Genomic DNA, 23,734 nt, shown 5'->3' with positions numbered 1-23,734 from the left:
GTACCAGCATGAGCAAAGCGAACGCAATGCCGAGAGTCCGGAGAGGGCTGTGACTCGATGATGCTGTACGATTCTTGGCCGCATCCAGGGACTCAAAGTGGATTGCTAGCACTTGAGCGCTGGGATCCTGAGAGCACAGGCAATGGTGTAGCCCAAGCTTTTGCTGTACTCCGCACGACAGGCTTCATTCAGCGTTGTGCCGGCAAGCGTACATTATCGCCACGCGAGTCGAGTAGAGGGCACCATTGCTTCAGATCAGGCGAGAAGTGAGGATTCTGCTGCTCGTCAGACTTTCAGTCGACTCAGACGGCGTCTATCATGCGTTCACTAGTAGTCGACCCTTAGCGGACTCACTACATACAGGGCCCCAATCTGAACGCATCTTTCCTCTCATCCGCAACTCAAGCCCTTGCCAGTGAAGCAGCCACCAATCTTCTTGAGCACCTTCTTCGCCTTGCTACCCCCACCAGTACGCTCTCGCGGGATCCGATAGACATGTCCTGATGGGAGATTCATAGGGAACTGCTGTGTCCCGCTGCTAGGAGCGACATTGATTGGTCTTGAAGAGTGTCCGCGAGGTGGTGTTGGCCACCATTGTGGCGAATGGGCTCTCGCCGGGGGCGAGTGTCTGGAGGGTGGGGAGTTCCTCTGCCCTGGCGAGGAGTGTCTAGAGGATGGCGAATTCCTCTGCGACGGCGACGAGTGTCTCGAGGATGGCGAATTCCTCTGTGACGGCGACGCATGTCCACTCCATGCTGCCGGATTCCTCTGAGGAGAGAACCGCATTTGAGTCCAGCCTGCTGGATTAGAAGGGTAGTGCCTCCAGCGTGGTGGCGAGACGACAGTCTGTCCCTGCTGCGCCGGACGAGATGGTCCTGCCTGATCGGGTCTTGGTGCAGGCCTACGCGGAGGAGAGAAGGTCTGTGTCGTCTCCCTCGAGTCCGGAGGCCGATTGCTCGGCCTGACAGTGTAGTGCTCTGCATTGTACGGGTAGAAGTGATGTGCGGGCGCTGGAACGTGCGGTAGAGGTTGCGCACCGGGGGCAACGTCGATGAAGTCTGGAGAGCCAATGGAGGAGGCTGGTGAAGATGCTCCTGAATTGCTCCTGGTGGACAGCACGGGGGAGGCTGTCATGACGAGCAGGACGCTCATGACGAGACAGATTTGGAGTCTGCTCAACATCGTGGGGGAGTGGCGTGGTAGTGTAAGAGGAGATGTGGCCCTATTCGATGGCAGGCAAAGTTGCTGGGAGAAGTTTAAGACCTTCGAAGACTACCCAGAGGCTGCTGAAAGAGCCGAGCATTGCACTTTATACTACGACGAAGGGGTAGGTCTTGGAGAGGTGCGAGGAGTCGAAGCTGTCTAGGACCAGATGCGAATGTTTGCCTGAGCGGTTACGATCGCGAGCAGGAGTCCACTATTGCTCCTACTGGGATTCGTTCGATAGCTTCCTGTCATTCGTTCCGATAATGATGGATCGCACTCATCTTCCCTGCGAGTGCGGCAGCGAGTTGCTGTATTGGCCTTGCCCGACGTAGCGTTTCCCGGTCAGTATTGCCTCCACGCAAAGGTAGCGATCCTCGAAGATGCATTTGGGAGCAAGCACCGGTGCGATATGGTCAGAAGTATCGGACAACAGCATCAGCATCAACATTCTCGAGCGCGATCTTGGACTCAGGTCATGGTAGCGTAGCCAAAGTTGAGCGGCACCTTCGGCCCGCCCCCTTTTCTATTTTTGGCCCTCCACATCACCCATACTATACACTAGCCCGCACACGCGCTTCCGCCCCTTCCGACGATTCCTCGCTATCATTCGCATCTTCCCTTCTTGGCTCCGAAGCATCCCTTGATTTTTCCAATTCCTTTGCTGAAAAGATGCATCACTTTGCTCTTCCGTTTGCTGTCTGCAGGCGCGAGAAGACGCGGGGGTGAATTCTGCTGCCTGAATAAAGATGATCTATGGGACGCTGACGGTGCAGGGCTCTGCAGAGAGGTCAAGGCTGACAACGGTGAGCTATGCGGTGAAGACCTTCGAGATTGAGACAGAGTTGCTGGCGCAGCGAACTTCGGCCAGACGGGAGATGGAGCGTTTGCGCTGAGTCTTGGACGCTTCCGGGGTGGTGAAGAAGTGGACCGACTCCCTTCTTGCCCGGCCGATGTCAGAGCGGTCGAAGCAACCGGTCGCTCTGGTGAGCTCTTCCACACTTCATGCCGTAAGTTTGTTCGCACGTTGTAGAGGTCTGGACGTGGATAGGGCAGTCGGATGCGTGGTGGGGATGGTTGAGGCTCGGGCGAGGGAGTGGACAGGTACGTGTAGTCTGGCGAGCCATGACTTGAAGCTGGGGACGAGGAGAAAATCGAGGTGGAAGATCCCCCTCCTTGCCTTACATTATTCAGCGTTGCGGCTGCCGCTGACGAGTACAAGAGGAGAAGAAGGGCAATGAGCAGAACACTCCAGAGGAGTCGAGAGGATTGAGCTGCATGCGGCATCCTTGAGCCTTGTTCCTTACAAGCTTAGGTACCAGTCAAAATCAAGAGCCAGCTCTTGATGGCAAGGTCTCGCGAGTCCAGGGCAGGGACCGGAATGTCAGGAGTGCAAGAACAATGCGCCTGTACAGTGAGATACAAGAGGGAGATGTCTCGCCAGAGCGGAGCCGTCAGATCTTCGACTTTTCGGAGGAGGCGTTTGAATCGCTTTGCTTCGCCGTTAGTAGATAGCATTGCTCGATGGCTTCCGGGAGGCTCTGATTTCGCCCGGATCACGGCATCACGAAGAGTACGGAGCAATCAGTGCCAGCAACCCCGTGGCTTTGCTCGCTTTGACCTGCCTCGCCATCAATCTTGCTCGGCATCGTACTTCCGATTCAGCTTGCGATCGGGGTCGAACTCACACCGTGAATGTACGAGGAGAGAGCAATAAATACCGAGCACCAGAACCGAGCTTTAGCCGGCCGTCGTGACTGTCATTCAGCCTTCCTACTCGTCTTCCAGAGCTGGTCTCTCTATTCTCCAAGCAAAGCGAGTCTCAGTGTTACCGATTCGATATTGGCATACAGCGTCGTTCTTGCACAGACTCTCCCCTGCTGTCATCATGAAGGTCCATCAACTCGCATCAACTGCGCTGCTCTTGGCTCTCTTAGCTTCACTCGTGTCCGCTCAGGAGCTCAATCGTCCCTTCGCAGACATCATTCCTCTCTGGCCCCGCACAGACCCGCCAAGTCGTCAGCTTTCTCTCGGCGCCTCCTCTACGACATCGACATCAGGCTCAACCTCCCAACGAATGCTACAGCAAGTTCACAACCCTACTCCACGGAGACACCACACCAAGAAAAGCGTCCGCATGTTCCCATTGGCGACAGGTTCGACCTCTAGGCGCCACCATGTCCGCCGTCCTGAGACGCCGGTGGGTCCTCAGCCCAAAAAGACTACCATGGGGAAGCTGAAGAAGGGTCTCGCCAAGATTGGAGGGTGCTTCATCGGAGATTCGGTCAAGTGTATCTAGTGCATGGCGCCAGGGCTCCGGCTAGCAATTCTTCATGAAGCAGAAGCCTTTTCTCAGTGCGCCCTTGGCTGACCGAATGACACCCTTGCCCGCCTTGACCGCGCCCTTAGCCGAGCTTGTTGCCTTTTCACGGAGAGCTGAAACGTAAGGTCTCTTAGACTGGCTGCTTCCCACGCCGTGGTGACCAGAAGGGGACCCGCTCACATGTCCAGCCCGGTGCTCTTCCTGCCTCATCTTGAGAGCCTCCATTCGCTTTTTTGATGCCTCCTTCTCTTGAAGCCACTTGGGCTGCTGTCCTGTCTCGCGCAGGATGTCCGTTCGGTAGACCCGCCTGTGGCCTTCGTAGGTATAAGGGAGACCGAAAGGATTGCGATCGGCGGGGTCGGAGTCACGGCTTCGTGGTACGAGGAGCCTTAGACGCTCTGAGCTTGAGATCTGCTTCGGAATATGTCTGCCTGGACTTGCTGCTGCTGAAAGAAAGAGGGTCGACAGTTGCAGAGATACGATTGATAGTGCTATCCGCATGCTTTGTTTTATAGTCGTGAGAGATTGATTATGTTTGATGGGGTGACAGTGGCTTGTCGATGATATCGAAATGTACTCAGTAGCGACGAAGTGAAGCAGAGCGAGCATTAGTGCTTCAGAATTCTCTGAAGTAATGGACAGAGACGTCTGTCCTTGTTGCTCGGGGCGGTGGCTCGCTTGAGCAAAAGCAATGGGTCTCAGGTTCGTCTTTCCCAAGCAAGGGCAAACAGGCTGACATTGCACGAGCAATTGCTCGCCCCAAGGGGATCTCAACATCTCCGGAGTCATGGTGGCAGAGCATTTGCTGTCGACCAAATCAACAGACAGCAAAGTGATCGAAGACCTTTCCGGTCTGTTCGAACCCCTTGACCTTTTGGTCATGAGAAGCCGAAGTCGCAAATGCCGTCTGCTGCGCTCGGACAGTGAGGCATTTCTGAACAGGCAACAGTCTGGGACGTCGACTCTCTTACGCTCAGTGTTTTGCTTTGCTGCTTGCTATGTACGCAAGGCGGCATCTCTGTTGCCCTAGACTACGCGAATTTGCAATGTGGTCATACAGTATTTTCGCACGGGCTGAGCCGACCGCAACTCCGCTCGGGTCATTTTCGAAAACGTACTCTCGATCAGGTGATCAGCCTATACCTGCCAGACACAAGGTGTTGCGCCTACGCAACGGTCTACGTGACACATGTGGTCGAGCTAGCACGTATATATGAGCAGCTGTCGACGCGCCTTCTCGCAGAAGACTGCTCTGCTTACACGCCGTCGATCCCTTTCGCCCACCACTCACGATGAAGTCATTGCAACTCCTCTTTTGCCTTACGCTGCTGGTCAGCACATTCCTCACCGCTCAAGCTTCTACTCCCCTCGGGACCAGACCCCTCAACACAGCACGCTCCTTCCACGATCTCAGCCAGACCTTTTCACCTGATGATATACTGAACCGCCGCACAGACGGTCTTCTCAAAGGTTTCAAGAAGAAGCTCAAGAAGTGTGTTGCCTGCGGAGGTGGGAGCGAGGTGCGACCACGACCTGTGGCAACACCACAAAATGAGCAAGCAAGACAACCACCGAGACGACAGAGCATGTATGGGCTGATGGATATGCGGGCGGGATGGACACAATCTCCACCCTACTGGGGCCAAGGGTAAAGGATATGGTGCTACAGTAATGAGGTGTCGTGCTTAGGCCGGAGAGGTGTGCTGCGAGCCTGCCTTCGCCTTGTCTTGCTGAACCCTCACAGCCAGTACACACGCTTGTCCAAACCAATGCGGGATTCGTCCTGAGCAAGATGCATTGAAGTCTTCTTGTCGCTCATTGGACGAACTTCTTTTGTATGTACACACACCTACATCATGTCTATCGCCTATAAACAAATAAGCCCTACTGTGCATCGTGGTAGAGGGGTCCCACTTTCCTCCCTCGACGTCCGTACCGCGATTGTCGCCTTCTCGAGGGAATGTCACCCCCCTTGAAGTCCCTCTTCTCAGATACTCTTCACTTGATCACCTCCACCGCGATATCGATCAGTAAACGACTACGGGGATCGAGTCCAGCTTAGGGTAGAAATTCTCCAGTGCCACCTCGGACTTCACACAGTCCATTTCCGTTCCGTTGTTGGTCCACTTTGGTCTGAGCGGCCAGCTGCAGATCTTCTGGTCTTTATCCGATACGGTACCATCAATGACGGTCGCATTGAGGCGCTTGGGGTTCACCCCGTCCTCGACCCAGGCGATGATACTCTCGAGCACGCTCTGTGGGAAGGGTCCATTAGGCTGGTCTGTCGAAGGAGCGCAATGACCCGCTCCAGGGACGAGGAAGAGTCTGTAGAACTCGTTGAACTTCTCCGTTGCCTCCTCATCCGAGAGACCAGGATGCATGACAGATTTGGCCATCTCGTAGTATCGAACACTCGAGGCAGCCGGAATGGAGTAATCGCTCTCACCGTGGTAGTGGATGATCTTTCCACCATTCTGCCTGTACTCTGTCAGATCAGGCCAAGTCGTCTCGAGTGTCCCGTCAAATTTGCGAAGACCTTCCAGCATCCAAGATCGGACAGTATCGTAGGTAACGCCGTCGAGACTGATGGTGTCTGCTTCGACCTCCTTGAGGAAACGCTGAAGGTACTGACCGGCGATGCTCACGCCCATGCCGGAGCTAGATACCTCCCACTCGTCGGTAGTCGTGTTGTAGGTAGTCTCGGCATCGGTGAAAGTAGCTGTGGGCTGGTAGCCGAGGTAGACACGGCGACCTTGGCTGTCGTGGAGACCCTTGTAGAGGAGGTTGACCAGCTCAGCTGCTTCTGCTGAAACGGTACCATTCTGAGCGGGCGTAGAAGAGGCGGCCATTTGACGCTTGCCAAACCCACCACTACCAGAGCTGGCAGCACAGTTGTAGCTGTTGCCAATGGACGAGGTGGCATTGTAGTGGTAATAGCACAGGTCGGTCCTGGAGACGACTCCGTCTACTCGCCCATCCAAGCCATCACAGGCGGAGATGGTATCGTTGAGGATCCTCTCCAGTTCACAAGGGGGAGGAGCGTAATTCTGCGCTTTTTCAGTGACGGCAGCGACGATGTGGTTGACTTGCTGGAAGGCCTGTCGGAAGGCAGGGGCCCCGATGGCCGCACCATCGAATTGCGTCTGGTACCTCTGCACCTGGGACCATCCCTCTCGTCCACCCTCGGAGCATCCCTGATAGTACGAGTAGATCTTCGAAGCATTGTAGAAGTTCTTGGTGACTTCTTTACCGATCTGGGTGAGCTGATGGATGGCCAAGTAGGCAAAGTCGTAGAGGTGCTCGTAGTTGAGAGAGCCGTTCGCATTGAGGATCACGGCGGTGAGCTCATCTCCGAAGGCGCCAATGCCACCATTTGTAGTACCTGAGACGGCTCCCACGACTAGACCGGAGGGTAGGTACTCTTCGTCACCCGAGATGGCGTAGCCGAAGCCTCCGGTGGTCAGGTAGCGATTGTTGAACTGTTTGGGGGCGGGCAGCCAGTACTTGAGCTCCGTCTGGAAAAGGGGAAGAAGCGGTGAGCGTCAGCCTGTATGTTACCACTCACAGAGTCTCCTCTGCGTCACTCACTGTGGCATTTCCGCCTTCCCTAGTGTAAGTGAAAGTGACGTTACAGAAGTTCCGATCGGTAGCAGCAGGGAAGTTGTCCCCCGCCGTGACATTGTAGTCATACACGGCATTTGCAGTGACCGAGTCGGCATCAAATACAATGTTGTGCTCGAAGCCATCAGCGGGGAGGATGGACTGTACGTAGTCTACGGTGCAGACGTCTGCCAGGGTGGCTGTTGCGCTGGCTTGGAGAGCGCTTGCGGCTGCGAGGGAGCCGACGGCTAGGGCCAATGGGAGCTGCAAACGAGTCATGGCGACGACGACGACAAGCCTAGACGGAAAAGGGGACGAGGTCGATGAAGAGAAGATGAATACTTGCTGAGCGTAGAGCGAGAGAGAATTTTCTGACGATCCCTGAACCATGGTTTGCCTCTTTAAAGGGGTCTTCGACGTGCTGCTCCACCCAGACGTGCGGATGAGAACATTTGCGGCCATCTCCTGCAGGGTTGCGGCCACCCGGGTACTAAGCCCAAGGGCCGCGGCGGCTCGCGGGTACGGCTGAGTGTAGGTACACAGCATTTGTTCAGCCGGCGGCATCTTGCAGAAGCCGACGTGGGGTACAGCAGCGGAGCTCCCACTGTCATGTCATGCTGTGCTCTCTTCTGCCGCGGAGGAGAGGATTGGATTCAAGGTGACGAAGGCAACGAGGTCATCTGACGCCCGGAATAGAAGAAGATGCCGTTCATGCGGAGAAGAGCGGCGCATCGCACGTGGCGCCAGGACCCGAGCGGTGATGTTTCAATCTGGGTCGCCGCGTGCCGAGATGCCGCGTGAGGGGCCAGCTCAGCTCACCACAACCCAGCCGAGCCCACACTCGGCAAAAATCTGGGCGTGGGGCTCCATGTTTAGCGCGGCGCTACCGAGGTGAATCCGAGAGGAGTCTAGAAATCCACGAGACAGGTCATGTTAGCGTACGCACGGCTCAGTATGGAATTGCTGGAAACTCTCTCTTTCCTCCGGAGGCCGAGTCAATGCGCCGGCGGAGCCCATGCGCGGGCGGACAGGCGCATCGCATCCACTTTCTGGGCTACAGGAGACTGCCCCTCCACTGATACTCCAGCGACCCTTTCAGTCACGATCATCTACTCTTTTGGTCAGACTGAACACATCATCGTAACATACCCCTGGCCTCACTTGGACTGCCGAAGACGCAGGAGTGGTGCAACCAAGAGATGGCAGTAGTCACAGACATACCACGGCTCGGACTGCCGGTCTAGCGGCCAAATTCATTTCACCACCCCTCCACCCTGCTACTCTCAAGTCCATCGGCAATGGTACATGGCCACCTCCCCACACCTAGTGCTTCTTGCCCTTCCCAAAGAGGCCCTTCATCTTCGAAAACGCCCCCTTCTTCTTTTGCGCCCCCCTCGAAGGTCCCGCTTCCTGCTCAGGCGAGCTCTGTGGTGTCCTACCCCCAAAGTAAGGTGTCGCCCCACCCGTACTGGGGGAAGGTGTCTTCCTCTCCCAGCTCTTCCTTCGAGGAGGAGTAGACCCAGCAGAGGAAGAGCGAGCGGGACTCGTCCGTCCAGAGCCCTGGGCACTGTCAGGATCGGAGAGCTGGAGATTGGCAAGGTTTTGCCAGCCTGCTTGATTCTGCAGCCAGTCTCGATCGGAACCACTACCGCTACGACTACCGCCACTGCCCGCTCCACCACTGCGAGCGCTACCTCCACCACTTGATTGGCGGGAGTGGGAGGCCGAGCGGGCAGGAGAGGTGGAGGCTGCGGGGGTCCAGCCGCCCGAAGGGTACATGGGAGGGTGATCTTGCTGCGAGGGAGAGGGGAACCAGCCACCCAGCGGAGCTCGACGCTGTAGAGTCATTCCTTCGCCTTCTTCAAAGAACTTCGAAGAGACCAGTACTGCTGGGCTGAAGAGCAGAAGAGCAGCGATGAGTGGAAGCTTCATGTCGAATGAGGATTCAGGATGCTGAGAGTCTTCTTCTGGCGCAATGGGGTCTCACGGGGTCCAGCCTGTGAGCGAGCTTGATCGGGGAGGGGCTATGGAGAAAGAGGATGTCTTTCTTGCCTTTCGAGTCATCCGAAGAGAGCAGATCTTATAGGCCTTTCATGGCCTGTCCCCAAGCCTTTCTACTCCGACAAGATGAAGGAGCCTCTTCGCGGGTCTTCGGCTAGTCAATTCAGCAAGCAACTGCTCGGACCTTGCGCGCAGGCAAGGAGAAAAGAGATGTCCGAAGGTACTGGTACGCTATTGTTTTCTTCCGAGCGTTCATCGGCAAAGGTATAACGAAGTCAATGGAAGTCTTGACCATCGGAGATTATTTTCGAAGCTTCCGCGGGAGCAATGAAAAGGTCACAAAGACACTGGCGCTTGTTCAGGCGTGGCAGGTGAAGTCAAGGCAGACATTGCCGCTAGCAAGGGTGCAACTGTCCGGAGACTCATCAAGGCATTTGGGATAGTGAAGCAATAGCACTAAGGCTAGAGCAATCATGATGCCAAAGTACTTGCTTTGCTTGTGTGAAGGTGACCTATGAGAGTGAAATTCTGCCGAAGTTCAGCACTCGGTAACTTCGGGGACACTCCTCAGAGAGGGAAAGCAACTAGCAAAGATACAGGCAGATAGGTAAAGCGAACATTCGTTACTGCGCAAAAGCTCTTGGGACGCCCAGCTCAAATGAACAATTCCTCGCATTGTTCTCATTAGAGCAATTGCGTTGTGCTCTCTGTCAAGCATGCATCGTATTCTCACTCTTCGATGGAAATTTCGAGTCATTGCGGTCGAGCGCAGGAAGCGCAACCTCTGAGAGCGCCCTTCAGTCTGGCCCACGCTCCCTTCTTCTTCGCCTCAGGTGCAGGCGAGCTACTGACGCTCCTTGCCGGAGGGACAGGCAGGAATATGTCTGATTCCGACAAGGGTCGATAGCGGCGCGCTGGACTGTTGGGACCTCTTTGCGGCGAGGAGCCATTCGCGAAGTAAGCCCATGGCCGGGCTCCTCTCGCCGGTGAGGGGCTGTGGTGGCGGTCGAACACTGGATTGCGGTGAGGGGTGGCCGGGGAGCGGCCAGCTCCTCGTCTAGGCGATGGACTACTGGGCGAACCAGAAGAGAGACTCGAAAGATCATCGTCCCGCGCAAGTCTCTGTGATGAGGGATGTTCTCTGGGGCGCGACCAAGTGGCGCTGAAGGAGCCCGCATTCCTTCTTGGACGACTGGGACTGCCGTGTAAACTGTCTAATCCAGACGTTGTCGGTATCTCAAGGGGCGTCAGATTCAGCGTCACTGAGCCTACACGAACTGGTTGACCTGCTGAAGGATGGCTACCCACGTTCACCTTGAAGCGAGGATCTAAAGATGAGACATCGTTCGGAAGAGCCCAGACTCTCGCAGAGAATTCGAGCAGAAGTATGGCGAGCCAGAAAGCGATTTTCATGCTGCGAATATGTGGGTACTGCGACCGTAATGCAAGCAGAGACCAGCTCTCGCCTTGCAAAAGAATTTAGACTGGGACGTGAGTGATGATGGAAAGCTACAAAGTTGATGGAGTTGTGGTGCTCCAACCCTCAGCACCAGCTCCTCAGCAATGCATGGGAGCAAGTGTGGTCCGGCAAAGCGCTCTTGCGATGGACCGCTGTTCGCTTAAACTTTGGAAGCAATGGAGCAAGCGTCCATTGCGGTGGTGCGTGGTAGCGATCACACTGCTGCTGCGCTGGCAGCAAAAGCCCAAGAAAGACTTTCAGCTGCCGCTGATCATAGCAGAGGCAAAGGGCAAACCATTTCCATACGCTTCAAGCAATGTTTTGCCGCCACTTCGACTGACCGACGATGCCACCTACGGCCGACCGACACAGCCGACACATTTCCTGAAAGGCTTGCGAAGGACGTGCTTCATCTTGCTCCACCATGCTGTTTTCTTCCTTGCGGGCAACGCTGGTCGCACTGGCGTCTCTCGATCACGAGGTGGCGAACTAGACAACGAGCTTAGAAAGTCTTCCGAGTGTAGACTGGGAAGACGTGGCGGACTGGCAGCCGATGGACTACGTGGCGAAGTGTGAGCAGCACCTGGAGTACGCGGAGGAGTCTGCAAAGACGAGAAGCCCTCCCTGGTACGGACCCACGTCCCACTGGAGGTACTTGAGGGTGTGCGCAGATGAGCTAGACTAGGGGGAGATCCAGAGCTCTCAGAGGACTGCGCGACATCCATGGCTGGCAGAGCTTGGCTAGCTTGTGCTGTACTGCTACTTGGTGTCTCAAGGACTCCTTGAAGGCCAGAAGTCTTGATGATCTTGAACCGAGGCGCAAGAGAGACTACCTCTTCCGGAAAGGCCGACACACTCACGAAGAGCTGCAGAAGAAACAGAATGCACCACAGGCTGAGGTTCATGATAAGATTGATACCCGGTAAGTGAGAGACCAGCTCATGTGCGGTTAATAGGAAAGGACTCATGAAGTCTAGGGAGGTGATACGATTGACACTGCCTCAAGGTGGCAAATTGGCGCCAGTGACTTGAGAGCAGCACTTCATCTCAGCAATTCTTAGTTGCTGTCGCAAACTTGGCAAGGCATTCGTCGACACCTACAAAGCAGTGCTTCTGAAGCAATAGTGCGAGAATACATGGGCAAGCTTCTGTCAATTTTGTGAGCAGGCATCGCAGCGGATCTCTATGGTGGTTGCTCAATTCGTGCGCAAAGATGTTGAATACTTCGAACAAAGAACCCTCCTGTCCAGCAGGCGAATCACAAAAGGCGAGGGCAGGATAACCAGCTGCACTCTGATCGCCAGCCTGGCGACATGGTGAGCTGAGCTCAGAAGCTCAGCGCCCCGATAGCACCTAGACACCACGAATTCTACGTTCTTCCAAACAGCTTCTTGAAGCTCTTCATGCTCTTGAATACTTTCGCCAGCATTTTTTTTGGCCTTCGTCTCGGCTGATGGCGACTGCTGCTGAAGTCAGCAGAGTAGGTCTTGGGCAGCGGCAAAGGGTAGGCAGGTCTTTCGGGCCCGATATCTGATCTTGTCTTTCGCGGTGGCTGGCTATGACTCTTCGGGGGAGGTGGCAGAGGGTGGTAGCGACTACCCACAGGCTGCTTCATGCCGGGCGGAGGGAGGGGCAGTCGATGGGATGTCGCTTGGGATGTGCCTGGAGTATCCAAAGGGTAGAATGGCGGATCTGAGTCACCGCTCCTGGCGGCGAGACTGCCTACGGTGCTTCTAGTAGAGAAGTGACCTTCGCTTGTTGTCTGACCCGGAATTTGAGCGGCTGGCGCATTGTATGTCTGGATCGGTGCGGTGGTAGCAATGATCGCCAGTGGGTGAGCCAGCATGAGGAGTATGACCAGCAGCTTCATCTCTTCAGACTCTGCTTTCGAATGATAGAGTAAAGGCAATGGAGGGAATTTCTAAGGAAGCCAGTCCTCGAGTGAAGGTGAGTGCTCTCGAGATGCGAGAGGGGGCTCGTGATCAGACACTACATATATGGTCTTGACGAGAACGACGCTCGCAGGGCAGTGCAGAACGTGTTGTATCATGGCCACGGAGCTGGGCGTCAGTTGCTTGCTCACAATCGTCCGGGAGAAGAAGCACCTGGGGGGGTTGAGCAAAGCTGCAGTCGACAGAGCAATACACAAATTGGGTTGCTCTTTGACCACCTGCCTCTCAAGACACTCTTTGCGCAGACGTCAGCAATAAATTCCAAAGGTCTGGGACGACGTTGACATTACCAGAACTTCTTCACGGCGTTCAATATCTTTTTGCCCTTTGACTGAGGCCGAGGGGGTCCGTGGTAGCCTTCGGGAAAGGGACCTACAGGATGGGGCGGGCTCGGATCAGGTGTATCTGGATCCCGAATGTTCGGCGGTTCCCACTCTGGTGATGGCGACGCGGTCGGCGTTCTTGCTGGTGACGTCTCCCTCACCGGGGAGGCGCTTCGTGATGAATAGCTTGCGCTGACACCTTTGTCCTTCTTCTGCTTGCCCTTGCCGAGCGTAAGCCTCTTGAGCCTCCCCACGATGCTTTTGCCTTTGCGCTGCTGTTCTCGCGATGGGCTGTCTCTATCGCCTGAATGTGCAGATCCAGGTGACATGCGCACGTAGATCTCCTGGCGAGCGGTGCTCGGCAGAGCTCTGACCGTAAGCAGATCCGAACCCTCAAGATTCTGGTGCAAGTGTGATGCTGAAGTGCTGCTCACAAGGGCCATGGCCAGCACAGTCAACGCTAAGTATCGAAGTGAGAACCTCATTGTGGCAGCGGTTTCTGGATCAATGTTGAGCGGAAGGCGAAAGAGGATTTGTCGAGTCGAAGACTATGAGGTGTGGGAGCCAGCTCCAACGTCGATGGAAAGGACAGTGAAAGGGAACCTTGGGCCTATTCTTATACAGCGGCCCCGAACGGCTCATACAGGACTAGTAGCTTGCGTTGCCGTTGGGCAAAGCGGAATGACAAGCCTTGCTATCCGGGTTAGTGTTTGCTCCAGGCATATGTAGAGGGGAGCTGGACATGGAGCAAGGGTCTTCGGAGTCGCGAGGCATAAGCACAACGATTCCTGGCCTTGCTTGATCGCTCGTCAGACCCGAGTCGGGGACAAAGGCCATGCTCCGCTCCGACTGTCATGCCGTCGCGGGGGATGGCGATGTCCATGTGGCCTATGAGAGCTCACGAACCAGCCTTTGAGCGTCTTGCCGACCCTTTGCACTTTCTTCTTGACTTCTGCCTTGACCTTCTCAAAGCCCTTCCTTGGTCGCGGAGCTTGTGGCGGTGTCGAAACAGAATGGAGGGAGGACGGATTGGTAGACGACATGCGAGGGCTTGCGCTGCGAGCAGGAGAAGGATAGATTGGGTATGCTCCCCTGCTGCTTGGGGAATCTGATGCCGATGACGGCTGGCTTTCTGCGATGTGCTCGCCGCGATGATTCTGCCGTAACGTCCTGACAAGTTGCGGCCTCTCCATTCTGCCCCGAAGGACATCTTCGGAAGCTGCTCTGACCGTGAAGCAGGCGAAGCAGCAAAGCAGCAGAAAGGCGAGGGGTCTCTTGAAGGCCATTTCGATACGTGTTGTCAGGAACAATGAGGACGTCCTCTTCCTCCAGGGAAGTCAGAGTACAGTATGCAAGACGGGTCAAGATGTGAACGCCGAAAGGAACACGTATAAGCTCATGTCGCTCAGGATCGCGGTGCTGTGACGTAGCCATTCCTGCTGTACGGAGTCCGAACGACAAGGGAGCAATTTGAGAGGCAAACTTCCCCGTCTTCCCCGTTTGAGTCCACGAGTTCCCACAGCAAGAGGCGATCGTTGCGCTCGCGCAATACGTGGTACCGCAACTTCTGATGCAAGCAAAGGCGCAAAGGTTAAGTCAGATTTGGGTTGGCGACCGCACTTGTGGCGCGAAGAGGCGGCACAGCAGCAAATTCAAATTGAACATGCCCGCACTCCGGCGACAGTGACTCTTCGAGATATGGGGCATGTCAGGAGGGAGAACAGAGCCTCAAGTCGCCCCTCTCGGCTTCGCACAGCGCAAGCACGCCGTCAACTTGCGCGTGACCTTTCTCCACCTGCCACCCTTTGGCCGATGTTCTGCGATGATACTATGCTCCCGTAGACTGGGCGTCGTGGGCGTTCTTGGGGTGCTAGGAAGACTCTCTGCAAGGGCAGAGTGGTAGCTGCTGGAGTGGCTGAGTCGCCGGGCACGACTAGGCTTGGCTGTGCTACCGACAGGCGAACCGGGCAGTGAAGCCAGCGGAGACGATTGAAAATTGTCCTGGTTCGCCTCCCTCATCTGAGCAATGACCTGCTGCGGGCTGACTCTCAAGGCCTGTTCCAGCTTTCGACCGAGCCTCTGCGGACGACCAAAGTGGAAAAATCCAGTCTCTCGGTCGAAGGGTCCACGATGGACAGAGGGGGGCTGTTGACTCAGAGATTGGCTCGGCACATCAGACTGGCCGCCGGTTATGCCATTGGATGTGCCAAAGGTCGGTTGCACGCTTGCGAAAAGAGCGGCAAAGGCAGTCACGGCTCTATAAAGCCTCATATTGAGCTGTGTCTCGTGTCGTGTCCAGACGATGTCCAGTCTTGCGGAAGATCAGGGTTGAAAGGGGGGAAAGTGAAGTCCAGCTTCGTGTGGGTGACAGAACAGATGTAGGAAGACGTCTAAGTTTCGCCCTTTTGACAGTGCCAATTCACCCGACTTGCTCACCACTGCTGCCTACACTCGAAACTCCGGTGTCCGTTCCTGAGCTCGGAAGCGAGTCGCTAAGGCATGTTGCTCCTTTGCCCGTCTTGCAAATGGATTGCTTCGTTGCTCTTTAGGTCCGGACATTTTGACGGCCTTTGTCCGACAGCTGACGGCTAAAGGCAATGCACGCCGCTTGCTCAAGCAATCCGTCGGCTAAAGCTTTGCTTCGGGCAGTCTATAAGAGGCGAGTTCCAGTAGCTCGGAGCTTTTTGCCCCCCTTGTCCACGTTTGAAGCGTATCTTGAGGGCCTCTTGTAGACCACGAACTCACTCGTGAACGAACTTCAACCACGCTGGCACAGCAAGAGCGACTACATATCACCCCATCGAAATCAAGAGCACAGCCCATCTGACTCTGCCTCCAATCGTATCTCGCTCGGCTGCTTATACAAAGCATAACACCTCGGGCACCGCATATCCCGGAGAACGATGGCCGTCCTCGTTGCCATTCTGCTCATGCTGCACTGCGCCATCTTCGGCATCGGCGTCAGCGCAACGAGCTCTTGGGAAGAAGGAATTGGAGAAGTCCCCAGCAAAAGCTTGACGACACTGGAAGAGGATCCTGATGCCTCCTCCGAGGCAGGTAGCATCGACAGTGCAGAAGCCTCTTGAGCAGAGCATTTGGAGAGCACAGTGCGTTGCCGGATGTGTGCATTTCTCGGTGGGAAAGATGGCGTGCCAAGATCTGCCATACAGGTCGTGACCTGCACGAGGGCAAAGCGACGTGACGAGCGCTGGCCTGCGATCTGATTGGGGAATTGCAGCAAGCTGTCGAAGGACGTGACAAGGAGGCGGTGCTCAGCGATCCGAGTGGAAGATGCTCGAGTATCGGTCCATATAGATCGCGCTTTTTCCGGTCCCACGCTGACCAGCAACACCACCTTTACATACCTGGTGTCCCTGTCTGCCATTGAGTCTGTCCATCGGGGGCAGTGCAGCTGCAGTAACAGCGTCTGAAGAAATCCGGTTTCAGAACGTTCCCAATTGCCGTCAAAGTTGTGAAGACCTTGTTCATATCGATCGCGGTACCGTTACTTCCGATAGAAGGGACGGCATTTCGAGCTTCATATCCGCATATATTAGGCCCATCACAGTGTGAACAGCCTGCCGTCAAGAGTGCGTTCATGAACAGTCCTCCATCTTGAGCAAGCTGGCCTTGCTGAGCACATTGCGACCTATCCGTTCGTCCGCGAAGCATAAACGCCATACTGCCAGCATACTGGCCATCGATATGGCCGTCTTGTCGTCAGCCCCTTTCCGCATCATGCTTGCTACGGCAATGCTCCTCATGATCCTATGCCCCAGTCAAACGGCAGGAGCACCCATATTCTACATCCTGCCTCTGCCGACCGACGACTTTTGCCGTAGCTTCTTTGCACGGGAGCTAGGAGGATGTCCACCCACATCGCATGACTTGATCAAAGACTTGCCTCGTCAGCCGGGAGACAAACACTGAGGATACAGCAGACTTGCAGAGACGGGCTTTTTGGTTGCGCCCGGAACCCTCGATCCGGTAGATGCGGGGAATGGCTGTGTTGAGAATATCCGAAGACTTGGTCTTGTCCGCTGCTTGAGACAAGCGAGATGACCGACAGCTGAGGGCTGCTTCGCCATGTTGGCAGCAGTGCCAATTGTGCAGGTTCCGTTGGGTGCACAGCATTGCTGCTAAATCGCACATCGGGTCGGATTGCCGGTTGCGCAGTGCTATCAGCAAATGCCATTCTTCGCAGCAAAAGACCGATCCTTGCGGCCTCGTCGATGGCAATGTTTTCGCCTTTCCCATTCCTCTTATATGGCGACTATGCGAGTGGGCACCGCCGATAGAGCCCACATCCCATCCCTTGGCCATTCACTTGACCCTTTGCAGTCTCTGGCAGACACTTAGCCCATTCCCACTCCCTCTGTTCTAGCACCACCGAGCTCAGTCACCGCAGCGCAGCACAAGTCGCTTACTCGCCCTCCCTCCAGACCACCACTCCTCTCGTCCCCCTCAAAACCAAGAGATGAAGGTCACCTTGTCCTCTGCTCTGCTTTGCCTCGCACTCTGCCTCAGCGCAGCAGCCGGAGTCAGCGCAAGCCCAAGCGCAAGCGCAAGCACGACCACGTCCTCTCCCCCACTCTCGCTCCCTGCCTCTGCGGACGCCGCTGCAGTCGAGCTGCACTCGCGCAGTAGGATGCTGGGCACCGTCTTCGACAAGATCAAGCTGAACAAGGCGAAGCTCGAGTCCAAGGAGCTCAAATCGAAGCAGCCCAAGAGCAAGAAAAAGTTCGCCTACTCTTTCAAGAGGCCCAGGGCGGGATACCTACCCGTATTCCCCGCGTCCTCGGAGCGACTCAAACCCCGGGGTGGTCCCTTTCCCATGTCTTCCCCGTACTACTGGCAAGGACGCCCCAGTATGAGCAGCACGTTCAGCACCCTCTCCTCCAAGCTCACCACCAAGATAAACGCCGCCAGACCTCGACCGGGGTCGAGTGTTCCAGGTGCTGGTGGGTTTTCCCCGACATTTAGTAGGTATGGTGCGCATTCGTTGGGGTCGAAGATTAAGGGGGTGGGGAGAGGGGCGAAGAGGGGTGCGAGGAAGATCAAGGGTTTTAAGCCGCTGGGAGGATCGAGGAGGTTGAGGGGGTATGGATATATTTGAGATAGAATGACTTTCGCTTGAATTGAAGTGGGCTGGACCGAGCTAAAGTGGGTGAAGTGAGCCAGCTTGGGCTGCGCGAGAGAGTGCTGTACTGAAGCCGGGGCAGGTACAACTGTCCTACAGAACAGCTCACCTGGTCTATGAGCTTGATGAAATACATACATAGCTATTACCGACTGACCTGCTTTGCACCAGGCATTTACTATACACATCGACGCTTCGCTCCACTCCATTCTACTCCACTTGACGCCACTTGACTTTGCGTCTCATGCTACGATGCAATCGGCAAAAAGTTCCCAACGATCGCCGTCGGTACTCCAAACCTGTCCCTCCTAATCGTAAATGAGAAGCAACACTGGACATTGGGATTGCTTCCCTTGCCCCCTTGCTCATCGTCATCCCCGGCAGGAGGTCCTGCGCTGCTGCCACTGCTAGCACTACTGCTACCACTGCTGCTCCGACGGCGGGGCAGGCGGGGCCCTGCTTTGTTCGCCTTTTGCTGAGCTGCAGTAGCGGGAGCGGAGGTACTAGCAGCTGAAGGTGGTTGGGCTGAAGATTTATCTTTTGACGTGGACGTCATGCTCAGGTTTTCCGGTAAGGGTCTGCTTCCCGCTCCTCCACGTGCAGGCGTGGCCGTCCCGCTCGTATTAGCATTCGTATTCGGTCCACTGAGCGAATTGCGGGTGAGAGTGCCCACGGGCGTAGCTGCGCCGGAAGGAGCTCCCGAAGCGGCAGCGGTAGCGGCACTTGGACGCCATCTATGTGGTCTGGGAGTGAGGACACACGAAGTAAGGACTGCCTTCTGTCCCGGATCGAAGCCAACTGCTCCAAACTTTTCCCAGTAGTTGCAGGCACTCTCCTCCTCCATGAGCTCGTAGATACAGAGGCGTCCCTCGCGGAGCTCCTCAATACCCACTCCAACCAGTTCGGCGAACTCGCGATTACCCTTGTACACTTCTCCTGTGCGCCGCCAGAGACAAGCGGGGATACCCTGTGTGGAGAAGACTCGGTCGTAGTCGAGGAGCAGTCGCTCGAAGGCCTCTTCAATGTAGATGAGATCGACGTCGCTGAGTGATTGAGCTACTGCTCTGAATCTCGGTCGGAACACCGAGAGTGGTTTCAAGATTCTCCGCCGTGAGGAGGGGGAGACGTGCGTGTCCATCCACGAGTTGAGGCGGGCATAGCCCTTGACGTGGTTGTAGGGACGTAGAAGACCAGCGTCATACTTGGCTTGGATGACCTTGGTGAGACGTTCGTCCCTGGGTCCATCAACTTGATCGGCCGCAGTGAGGAAGAAGCGCTCCGTTTTTGTAGATGTTGCGAATCCTTTCAAGGCAGCAGGGTCTGTGGACGAAGAAGTCGTTGCAGAGGCCGTGGTGTTGCTCGGCTGCGCTTGACTTGTCTGTGCGATGCTACCCCGTGGGCCGGCGTTTCCGTTACGTGGTCTCTTGACTCCACGCAGTGAGGTCGTAGGAGATTGCTGTGTCTTGGAGCTGTTGTCAGCAGGGGACCACGGCGAGGCCTTCTCTAGAACAGGTGTTGTTCCTTTGCTCTCTGGAGCAAAAGGATCCCGATCCGCAGAGGTGTCCATGGGGCCGCCAGAAGCCATCAAGGGATCACCCGGACCATCAAGAGATTCGAGGAATTCACTGGGTAGAGATATGCTTGTTAGTTGAGCTCCGTTCGAGAGGTGCCTCTGCGACTCACCTGAGCAAATTGTACTCATTGCCTCCTGCGATATCTCCTCCTCTCCCTTGACTGCCAAATGCCGGTCCATGCGACCCACCAAGCCCAAGGAAGCCAGCACCACCAAGTCCCGCGGCTGCAGGCGAGGCGGCCGAGACCGGCCAATTACCATTTCCTCCTCCGTACTGTCCAACATTTGAGCCGCCACCGCCAGCTGTTAAGGAGCTCGAGGGCGGGGAGAAGGCGGACAAGGCGCTAAGAGAGGCTGCAGAGGGACTGTTGCGGTTGCCGCTGACGAGGCTTCCTAGTGCATCTGAGCTCTGCCCTCCTAGCGTCTGCCGCCCAGCTGCACCCGCTTCGGGGGGCGGTCTCATGAGCATAGTCTGTGCTGCGAGGGGTGCTGCAGACGCGGCCAAAGGGGTGCGATTGCCGCTGCTGACGACTGTGGGCTGTGAGGTGTATAGGCCACGAGCCAATTCGGATGTGGCAGAAGGGTTGGCCTGCATTGCCGTGATGTAGGCTTGCAGAGCATCCGTCTGCTGGTTGGTGGGTGAGTTGGCATTGTTGAGCGGCGTCGATGCAGAGGGGCTGTCAAAAGGATAGGTAGACGGGGGACCTCCAGTCTGGCTTGCTCCGCCGAGGGGCGACTTCTGGGAGCCTCTCCCTGCCAATTGCGGGGCACGCTTGCCGGAGACCGGCATGCGACCTGCTGCATTGGCTCCACCGGCCTGATAGGCAGATTGTGGAACCGGTGGAGGCGACATCCGACCGAGACCACCCTTGGACACGGCGGAGGCAGTGACGGGTACCGGGCCTGAAGGAGAAGATGAGGATGCTCCAGCAGCTGAGCCTTGGGGGCCTCCTTCAGTTGTACCCGGCTTGTTCTTCGGCAGAGCATGGTGAGCATGACCATGGCCCTTGCCTGGCACTTCGTCGTGGCACAGATGGCCAATATCACGCTTGATGCTGGTCGAGGGACGAGGCAAAGGAAGAAGGCGAGTGTCAGCGCCTTCCAGCAACGTGACAACTCGACGCTACCCTACTACTCACCATCTCGTGCATGGTCTCTGTGAGTCGCAGGTCATGTGGCTACGCCTGCAGTATACGCAAGCCTGTCCAACTTTGCGCTTCTTTGGCTCCTTCTTCTTCTTTGGTTTGCCTGACTTGTCATCCTGTTCTCCACTTGATCCTGCATCCGACACATCTTCGGCAGCTGCGTCATCATGTGATGCAGACTTGGTCTTCTCTGTGGGTGAGGTAGGAGAGCGATGAATGGTACTGGTGGAACAGGAAGAGGAGGATGTTCCTGCGCCAGTCACAGTCGCGGCTGGGCGTGTCGGGGAAGAAGCCATTGGTCTCGAGGACGGGCCTGAAGCGTCTGATGGCGAGTTGTTGTACATGATATCGGTCCAGAGCGAGTAGAGTAGGGAGTTGTTACAGCATCAGAGCAGGCCGCAGTGTGCGATACAGGGCAGCTCTGACGAGGCGAGGGCGGCACCACTTGGTCCGTCGTGCGCCTATTGCCCTTTGCTCAGATGAGGAGATTTGTGGTGGACCTCGGAGGCAGATCACCGAGGGAGAGCTTGCACAGGCTTGCCAACGCAAGTATGAGGAGGCAGTGGCAGAGCGTGGTGTGTATGCTGCGGCGGGCCTGCGGATGTGGGTCGCAGTAAGGCAGCGATGGTTCGTCGTCGTCGTCGTTGCAACTTGTGGGGAAGCTGGACTGACCCTCCCTGCCTCCCTTTGCCCTTTGGTCTTGGCTACGCGGGGCGCGCCCTCAGACGGCAGGCGGGGCGGGGCGGGCAGCCAGGCGGAAGGAGCCACGTGAGCCGTCGAGCCAAGCCAAGCCACGCCAGGCCACTCTACTTCCGTTTTGCCTCCACTCCCCGCACTTCTTCCTGATTGATGACCATTACCAGCCTCGTCAGCACTTCTCCACTCTGTCCTCGACGGTGACGTGCTGATGTCGTCCTCTTCTGGCTTATCAGCGCTGCAGCGTCGGCAGATCGCTGAACTCCAGCTGCTGCGGTCCTCTGTCTCGCCAGAGGAGTTCCACTGGAGAGGCACGAGCCAGGAGATCGATCAGTGGGACCAGGCCTTGGCCTCCAGCAGTGATGGCGATGTCGAAGATGGCGGTACAGGCGACGAAGATGGCTCGGCGTCTTCTACCTCGATACCTCCCTTTTCTGCTGCCATCAGTCTGAGAGACGAGCAGCCTGCGCTATGGCTCGACATCGATTTGCCTACATCACGGCAGCACGACACTCAAGTCGCCGTGCGGGTGCAGGAGGAGGATCGCAGCAGAGTAAAGGACTTTCAGCTGTCCAGGCTCAGAGACGAGATGGCGAGGAAACAGATAGAGTCAAAGGAAGAAGGTCAGCGGGCGCTGTATCGATACTTCTTATAAGACCCAAGCCGCTGCTGAAACCCTCCTGCCCTTTTACTGCCACTGCTCTAGAATATCCACTCTTCGACCTCTACACCTCACTGCAGGATCACCTCCTCTCCAATCCCCTCGACTACCTACCTAAGCCAGAAGATAAGGACAAGTCGACCGCTCCCGCCTCTTCGGAGTCTCAAGACTCCGCACCACCTCCACCCTCCCCCGTCACCCTCTCGCGCCTGATCATCTGGTCACACCATCTCCTCTCCCAAATCAAGCGCCGTCAACTCTCCTCGTGGTGCACTTCCCTCTCCGTCTGGGGTCTTCTCAAGACTGGCTATCCCGGCTACCTGTGCTTTGAGGGTCTACAGGAAGACGTCAAGGAGATCGAGACGAACATAAAGGGGATGCAGTGGGCTGCGATCCTCGTTAGGGATGAGGAGAGCTGGGTCTACCAGGGAGAGGGGGGAGAGGAAGGAGCGCTGCTCGCTTGTCCGCTCGCAAAGCAATTCACTGGCTACCAGGCAGCTGTCCAGGCCAAGGGCAAAGGCGAAAAGGTCAGGACTACGTGCGAGGAGATTGAGACGATGAAGGAGATTGTAGACAGGTGAGGCGACTTGCAACAGGCGAGAGATGGGTGCAGACTCTGACTGCTGACTCGCACACACTCTCATACGCGCAAACCCTTCGAATCGAATAGATTACGATCGGCTGGTCTTCCAGAAGACGAAGTCGTAGATGCACTAGGGCTACGGACGAAGCAGCACTAGGAGGCAGGAGATTCACAAAACCACTACCTCGTCTTGCTCTCTACCAAGCCCTCGAATCGAGAAGCGTCATCGATCAGGCCTGCGCCGGCTTCTTGCCCCCATTCTTGTTCTTGAGGGCCGCCAGGGTACTCTTCCTATCCTGGCTAGAGCTCCCATCCATCATTGCGCTCACATCATCTCGGGCTCCCTTCCAGACCCTTTCCTGCGCAGCAGCACCCGCAGGGCCGGAGCCAAAACGGCCCCAACCGAATGGTCCCGAATTAGGGGGAGGAATGTAAGGCAACTTTCCTCGATTCTTGCGTCCACGACCTCGGACCATCTTGACCTCGCCGGGAGGGACAGTGGGCGCGATGAGGGGGCTCTTGGCACGCGCTAGCTCCGGGCGGGATTTGTTCGGCAGAGGCTTCTCCATTGACATGGGCAAGGGGAGCGGCATCGGGTTGCCTTTGCCCTTGTCCTTGTCCTTGCTTCGGGGACTATGGCGCGGGGGACGTGGAGGTGAGCCCATGTGCGACGCTGTTCCCGAGGGGGACGCGCGGTAGGATGGCATACGCGAGAGGGCAATGGAGCTGTAGCGATGCTCTTTGCTCGTGCGTCCTGGCACCTCGGAAACGCTGGAGGCGCCTTGAAAGGTGTTCTTGAGACTGCTGAAGCAGGCGCTGAGAAGACCGCAGCCACGCGTGCTGAGAGGGAGAGGAGAAGGATCCTCAGAGGTGGTGGTAGTGGTAGGGTGGGGAACGGTGGTGAGAGGAAGGCTGGCAGCGCTCACGGCAGCGGCACCCGCCATGAAGAGGACGGGGAAGAGGGAGAGGATACGCATACTGGACAGTGTTGGGACTACGGTGCGACTGGGGAATGCGGCTAGGCAGGTGGGCTACGAAGACCAGCTTCGGTAGACTTTGAAAGACGGGTGGGGGG

General features: G+C 56.4%; 15 protein-coding genes across 15 annotated transcripts; 2 read left to right on the top strand and 13 right to left on the bottom strand.

Annotated features, from left to right (window-relative positions):
• Positions 1 to 339: 339 nt before the first annotated feature.
• Positions 340 to 1,220, bottom strand: BCV69DRAFT_279434 (hypothetical protein). The gene has a single exon (XM_025491252.1). It carries the CDS (start codon positions 1,180 to 1,182, stop codon positions 391 to 393), a length of 792 nt encoding a protein of 263 aa, XP_025350658.1. The 5' UTR covers positions 1,183 to 1,220; the 3' UTR covers positions 340 to 390.
• A 2,303-nt stretch (positions 1,221 to 3,523) lies between these two features.
• Positions 3,524 to 4,027, bottom strand: BCV69DRAFT_295828 (hypothetical protein; the record flags this gene model as incomplete). Its single annotated transcript, XM_025493939.1, has 1 exon — positions 3,524 to 4,027. One exon carries the CDS (start codon positions 4,025 to 4,027, stop codon positions 3,524 to 3,526), a length of 504 nt encoding a protein of 167 aa, XP_025350657.1.
• A 1,301-nt stretch (positions 4,028 to 5,328) lies between these two features.
• Positions 5,329 to 7,774, bottom strand: BCV69DRAFT_279432 (tannase and feruloyl esterase). Its single transcript, XM_025491251.1, has 2 exons — positions 7,115 to 7,774; positions 5,329 to 7,041 (listed from the first exon to the last, which is right to left on the bottom strand). Exons 1-2 carry the CDS (start codon positions 7,403 to 7,405, stop codon positions 5,554 to 5,556), a joined length of 1,779 nt encoding a protein of 592 aa, XP_025350656.1. The 5' UTR covers positions 7,406 to 7,774; the 3' UTR covers positions 5,329 to 5,553.
• Positions 7,775 to 8,252: 478 nt separating this feature from the next.
• BCV69DRAFT_279431 (hypothetical protein) lies at positions 8,253 to 8,910 on the bottom strand. The gene has a single exon (XM_025491250.1). The coding sequence runs from the start codon at positions 8,903 to 8,905 to the stop codon at positions 8,450 to 8,452; it is 456 nt and encodes a 151-aa protein (XP_025350655.1). The 5' UTR covers positions 8,906 to 8,910; the 3' UTR covers positions 8,253 to 8,449.
• A 559-nt stretch (positions 8,911 to 9,469) lies between these two features.
• Positions 9,470 to 10,740, bottom strand: BCV69DRAFT_617 (hypothetical protein). Its single transcript, XM_025495398.1, has one exon. The coding sequence runs from the start codon at positions 10,538 to 10,540 to the stop codon at positions 9,881 to 9,883; it is 660 nt and encodes a 219-aa protein (XP_025350654.1). The 5' UTR covers positions 10,541 to 10,740; the 3' UTR covers positions 9,470 to 9,880.
• A 199-nt stretch (positions 10,741 to 10,939) lies between these two features.
• BCV69DRAFT_295825 (hypothetical protein) lies at positions 10,940 to 11,491 on the bottom strand (the record flags this gene model as incomplete). Its single annotated transcript, XM_025493938.1, has 1 exon — positions 10,940 to 11,491. One exon carries the CDS (start codon positions 11,489 to 11,491, stop codon positions 10,940 to 10,942), a length of 552 nt encoding a protein of 183 aa, XP_025350653.1.
• A 263-nt stretch (positions 11,492 to 11,754) lies between these two features.
• BCV69DRAFT_595 (hypothetical protein) lies at positions 11,755 to 12,640 on the bottom strand. Its single transcript, XM_025495382.1, has one exon. It carries the CDS (start codon positions 12,454 to 12,456, stop codon positions 11,956 to 11,958), a length of 501 nt encoding a protein of 166 aa, XP_025350652.1. The 5' UTR covers positions 12,457 to 12,640; the 3' UTR covers positions 11,755 to 11,955.
• Positions 12,641 to 12,824: 184 nt separating this feature from the next.
• BCV69DRAFT_275025 (hypothetical protein) lies at positions 12,825 to 13,346 on the bottom strand (the record flags this gene model as incomplete). Its single annotated transcript, XM_025491055.1, has 1 exon — positions 12,825 to 13,346. The coding sequence occupies one exon, from the start codon at positions 13,344 to 13,346 to the stop codon at positions 12,825 to 12,827; it is 522 nt and encodes a 173-aa protein (XP_025350651.1).
• A 162-nt stretch (positions 13,347 to 13,508) lies between these two features.
• On the bottom strand, positions 13,509 to 14,368 carry BCV69DRAFT_578 (hypothetical protein). The gene has a single exon (XM_025495372.1). The coding sequence runs from the start codon at positions 14,145 to 14,147 to the stop codon at positions 13,671 to 13,673; it is 477 nt and encodes a 158-aa protein (XP_025350650.1). The 5' UTR covers positions 14,148 to 14,368; the 3' UTR covers positions 13,509 to 13,670.
• On the bottom strand, positions 14,369 to 15,518 carry BCV69DRAFT_577 (hypothetical protein). The gene is made up of 2 exons (XM_025495371.1): positions 15,298 to 15,518; positions 14,369 to 15,215 (listed from the first exon to the last, which is right to left on the bottom strand). Exon 2 carries the CDS (start codon positions 15,130 to 15,132, stop codon positions 14,590 to 14,592), a length of 543 nt encoding a protein of 180 aa, XP_025350649.1. The 5' UTR covers positions 15,133 to 15,215; positions 15,298 to 15,518; the 3' UTR covers positions 14,369 to 14,589.
• Positions 15,519 to 16,647, bottom strand: BCV69DRAFT_576 (hypothetical protein). The gene is made up of 2 exons (XM_025495370.1): positions 16,227 to 16,647; positions 15,519 to 16,103 (listed from the first exon to the last, which is right to left on the bottom strand). The coding sequence occupies exons 1-2, from the start codon at positions 16,540 to 16,542 to the stop codon at positions 15,823 to 15,825; spliced, it is 597 nt and encodes a 198-aa protein (XP_025350648.1). The 5' UTR covers positions 16,543 to 16,647; the 3' UTR covers positions 15,519 to 15,822.
• A 550-nt stretch (positions 16,648 to 17,197) lies between these two features.
• Positions 17,198 to 18,301, top strand: BCV69DRAFT_638 (hypothetical protein). The gene has a single exon (XM_025495418.1). The coding sequence runs from the start codon at positions 17,339 to 17,341 to the stop codon at positions 17,975 to 17,977; it is 639 nt and encodes a 212-aa protein (XP_025350647.1). The 5' UTR covers positions 17,198 to 17,338; the 3' UTR covers positions 17,978 to 18,301.
• Positions 18,249 to 21,063, bottom strand: BCV69DRAFT_295822 (hypothetical protein; the record flags this gene model as incomplete). The annotated part of the gene is made up of 3 exons (XM_025493937.1): positions 18,249 to 19,626; positions 19,685 to 20,629; positions 20,714 to 21,063. 3 exons carry the CDS (start codon positions 21,061 to 21,063, stop codon positions 18,249 to 18,251), a joined length of 2,673 nt encoding a protein of 890 aa, XP_025350646.1.
• Positions 21,064 to 21,545: 482 nt separating this feature from the next.
• On the top strand, positions 21,546 to 22,853 carry BCV69DRAFT_555 (hypothetical protein). The gene is made up of 3 exons (XM_025495366.1): positions 21,546 to 22,038; positions 22,122 to 22,653; positions 22,747 to 22,853. Exons 1-3 carry the CDS (start codon positions 21,627 to 21,629, stop codon positions 22,814 to 22,816), a joined length of 1,014 nt encoding a protein of 337 aa, XP_025350645.1. The 5' UTR covers positions 21,546 to 21,626; the 3' UTR covers positions 22,817 to 22,853.
• On the bottom strand, positions 22,818 to 23,734 carry BCV69DRAFT_570 (hypothetical protein). The gene has a single exon (XM_025495369.1). The coding sequence runs from the start codon at positions 23,634 to 23,636 to the stop codon at positions 22,890 to 22,892; it is 747 nt and encodes a 248-aa protein (XP_025350644.1). The 5' UTR covers positions 23,637 to 23,734; the 3' UTR covers positions 22,818 to 22,889.

The sequence above is a fragment of the Pseudomicrostroma glucosiphilum genome (assembly GCF_003144135.1).
Source record: "Pseudomicrostroma glucosiphilum strain MCA 4718 unplaced genomic scaffold BCV69scaffold_1, whole genome shotgun sequence".
Classification (NCBI taxonomy): domain Eukaryota; kingdom Fungi; phylum Basidiomycota; class Exobasidiomycetes; order Microstromatales; family Microstromataceae; genus Microstroma; species Microstroma glucosiphilum.
The sequence above is the reverse complement of the archived record's forward strand: the minus strand, read 5'-3'. Positions and strand labels throughout refer to the sequence as shown.

Excerpts from the sequence above, each read along its gene's own strand:
- BCV69DRAFT_279434 (XM_025491252.1), bottom strand. The coding sequence starts at position 1,182 with ATGTTGAGCAGACTCCAAATCTGTCTCGTCATGAGCGTCCTGCTCGTC.
- BCV69DRAFT_279432 (XM_025491251.1), bottom strand. The coding sequence starts at position 7,405 with ATGACTCGTTTGCAGCTCCCATTGGCCCTAGCCGTCGGCTCCCTCGCA. Across the intron at positions 7,042-7,114 it reads GGGAAGGCGGAAATGCCACA|ACGGAGCTCAAGTACTGGCT; the intron begins GTGAGTGACGCA and ends CCCCTTTTCCAG.
- BCV69DRAFT_279431 (XM_025491250.1), bottom strand. The coding sequence starts at position 8,905 with ATGTACCCTTCGGGCGGCTGGACCCCCGCAGCCTCCACCTCTCCTGCC.
- BCV69DRAFT_617 (XM_025495398.1), bottom strand. The coding sequence starts at position 10,540 with ATGAAAATCGCTTTCTGGCTCGCCATACTTCTGCTCGAATTCTCTGCG.
- BCV69DRAFT_595 (XM_025495382.1), bottom strand. The coding sequence starts at position 12,456 with ATGAAGCTGCTGGTCATACTCCTCATGCTGGCTCACCCACTGGCGATC.
- BCV69DRAFT_578 (XM_025495372.1), bottom strand. The coding sequence starts at position 14,147 with ATGGCCTTCAAGAGACCCCTCGCCTTTCTGCTGCTTTGCTGCTTCGCC.
- BCV69DRAFT_577 (XM_025495371.1), bottom strand. The coding sequence starts at position 15,132 with ATGAGGCTTTATAGAGCCGTGACTGCCTTTGCCGCTCTTTTCGCAAGC.
- BCV69DRAFT_576 (XM_025495370.1), bottom strand. The coding sequence starts at position 16,542 with ATGGCGTTTATGCTTCGCGGACGAACGGATAGGTCGCAATGTGCTCAG. Across the intron at positions 16,104-16,226 it reads ATGGCAGACAGGGACACCAG|CTTGCTGCAATTCCCCAATC; the intron begins GTATGTAAAGGT and ends GTCCTTCGACAG.
- BCV69DRAFT_638 (XM_025495418.1), top strand. The coding sequence starts at position 17,339 with ATGAAGGTCACCTTGTCCTCTGCTCTGCTTTGCCTCGCACTCTGCCTC.
- BCV69DRAFT_555 (XM_025495366.1), top strand. The coding sequence starts at position 21,627 with ATGTCGTCCTCTTCTGGCTTATCAGCGCTGCAGCGTCGGCAGATCGCT. Across the intron at positions 22,039-22,121 it reads GATAGAGTCAAAGGAAGAAG|AATATCCACTCTTCGACCTC; the intron begins GTCAGCGGGCGC and ends CCACTGCTCTAG. Across the intron at positions 22,654-22,746 it reads ATGAAGGAGATTGTAGACAG|ATTACGATCGGCTGGTCTTC; the intron begins GTGAGGCGACTT and ends CGAATCGAATAG.
- BCV69DRAFT_570 (XM_025495369.1), bottom strand. The coding sequence starts at position 23,636 with ATGCGTATCCTCTCCCTCTTCCCCGTCCTCTTCATGGCGGGTGCCGCT.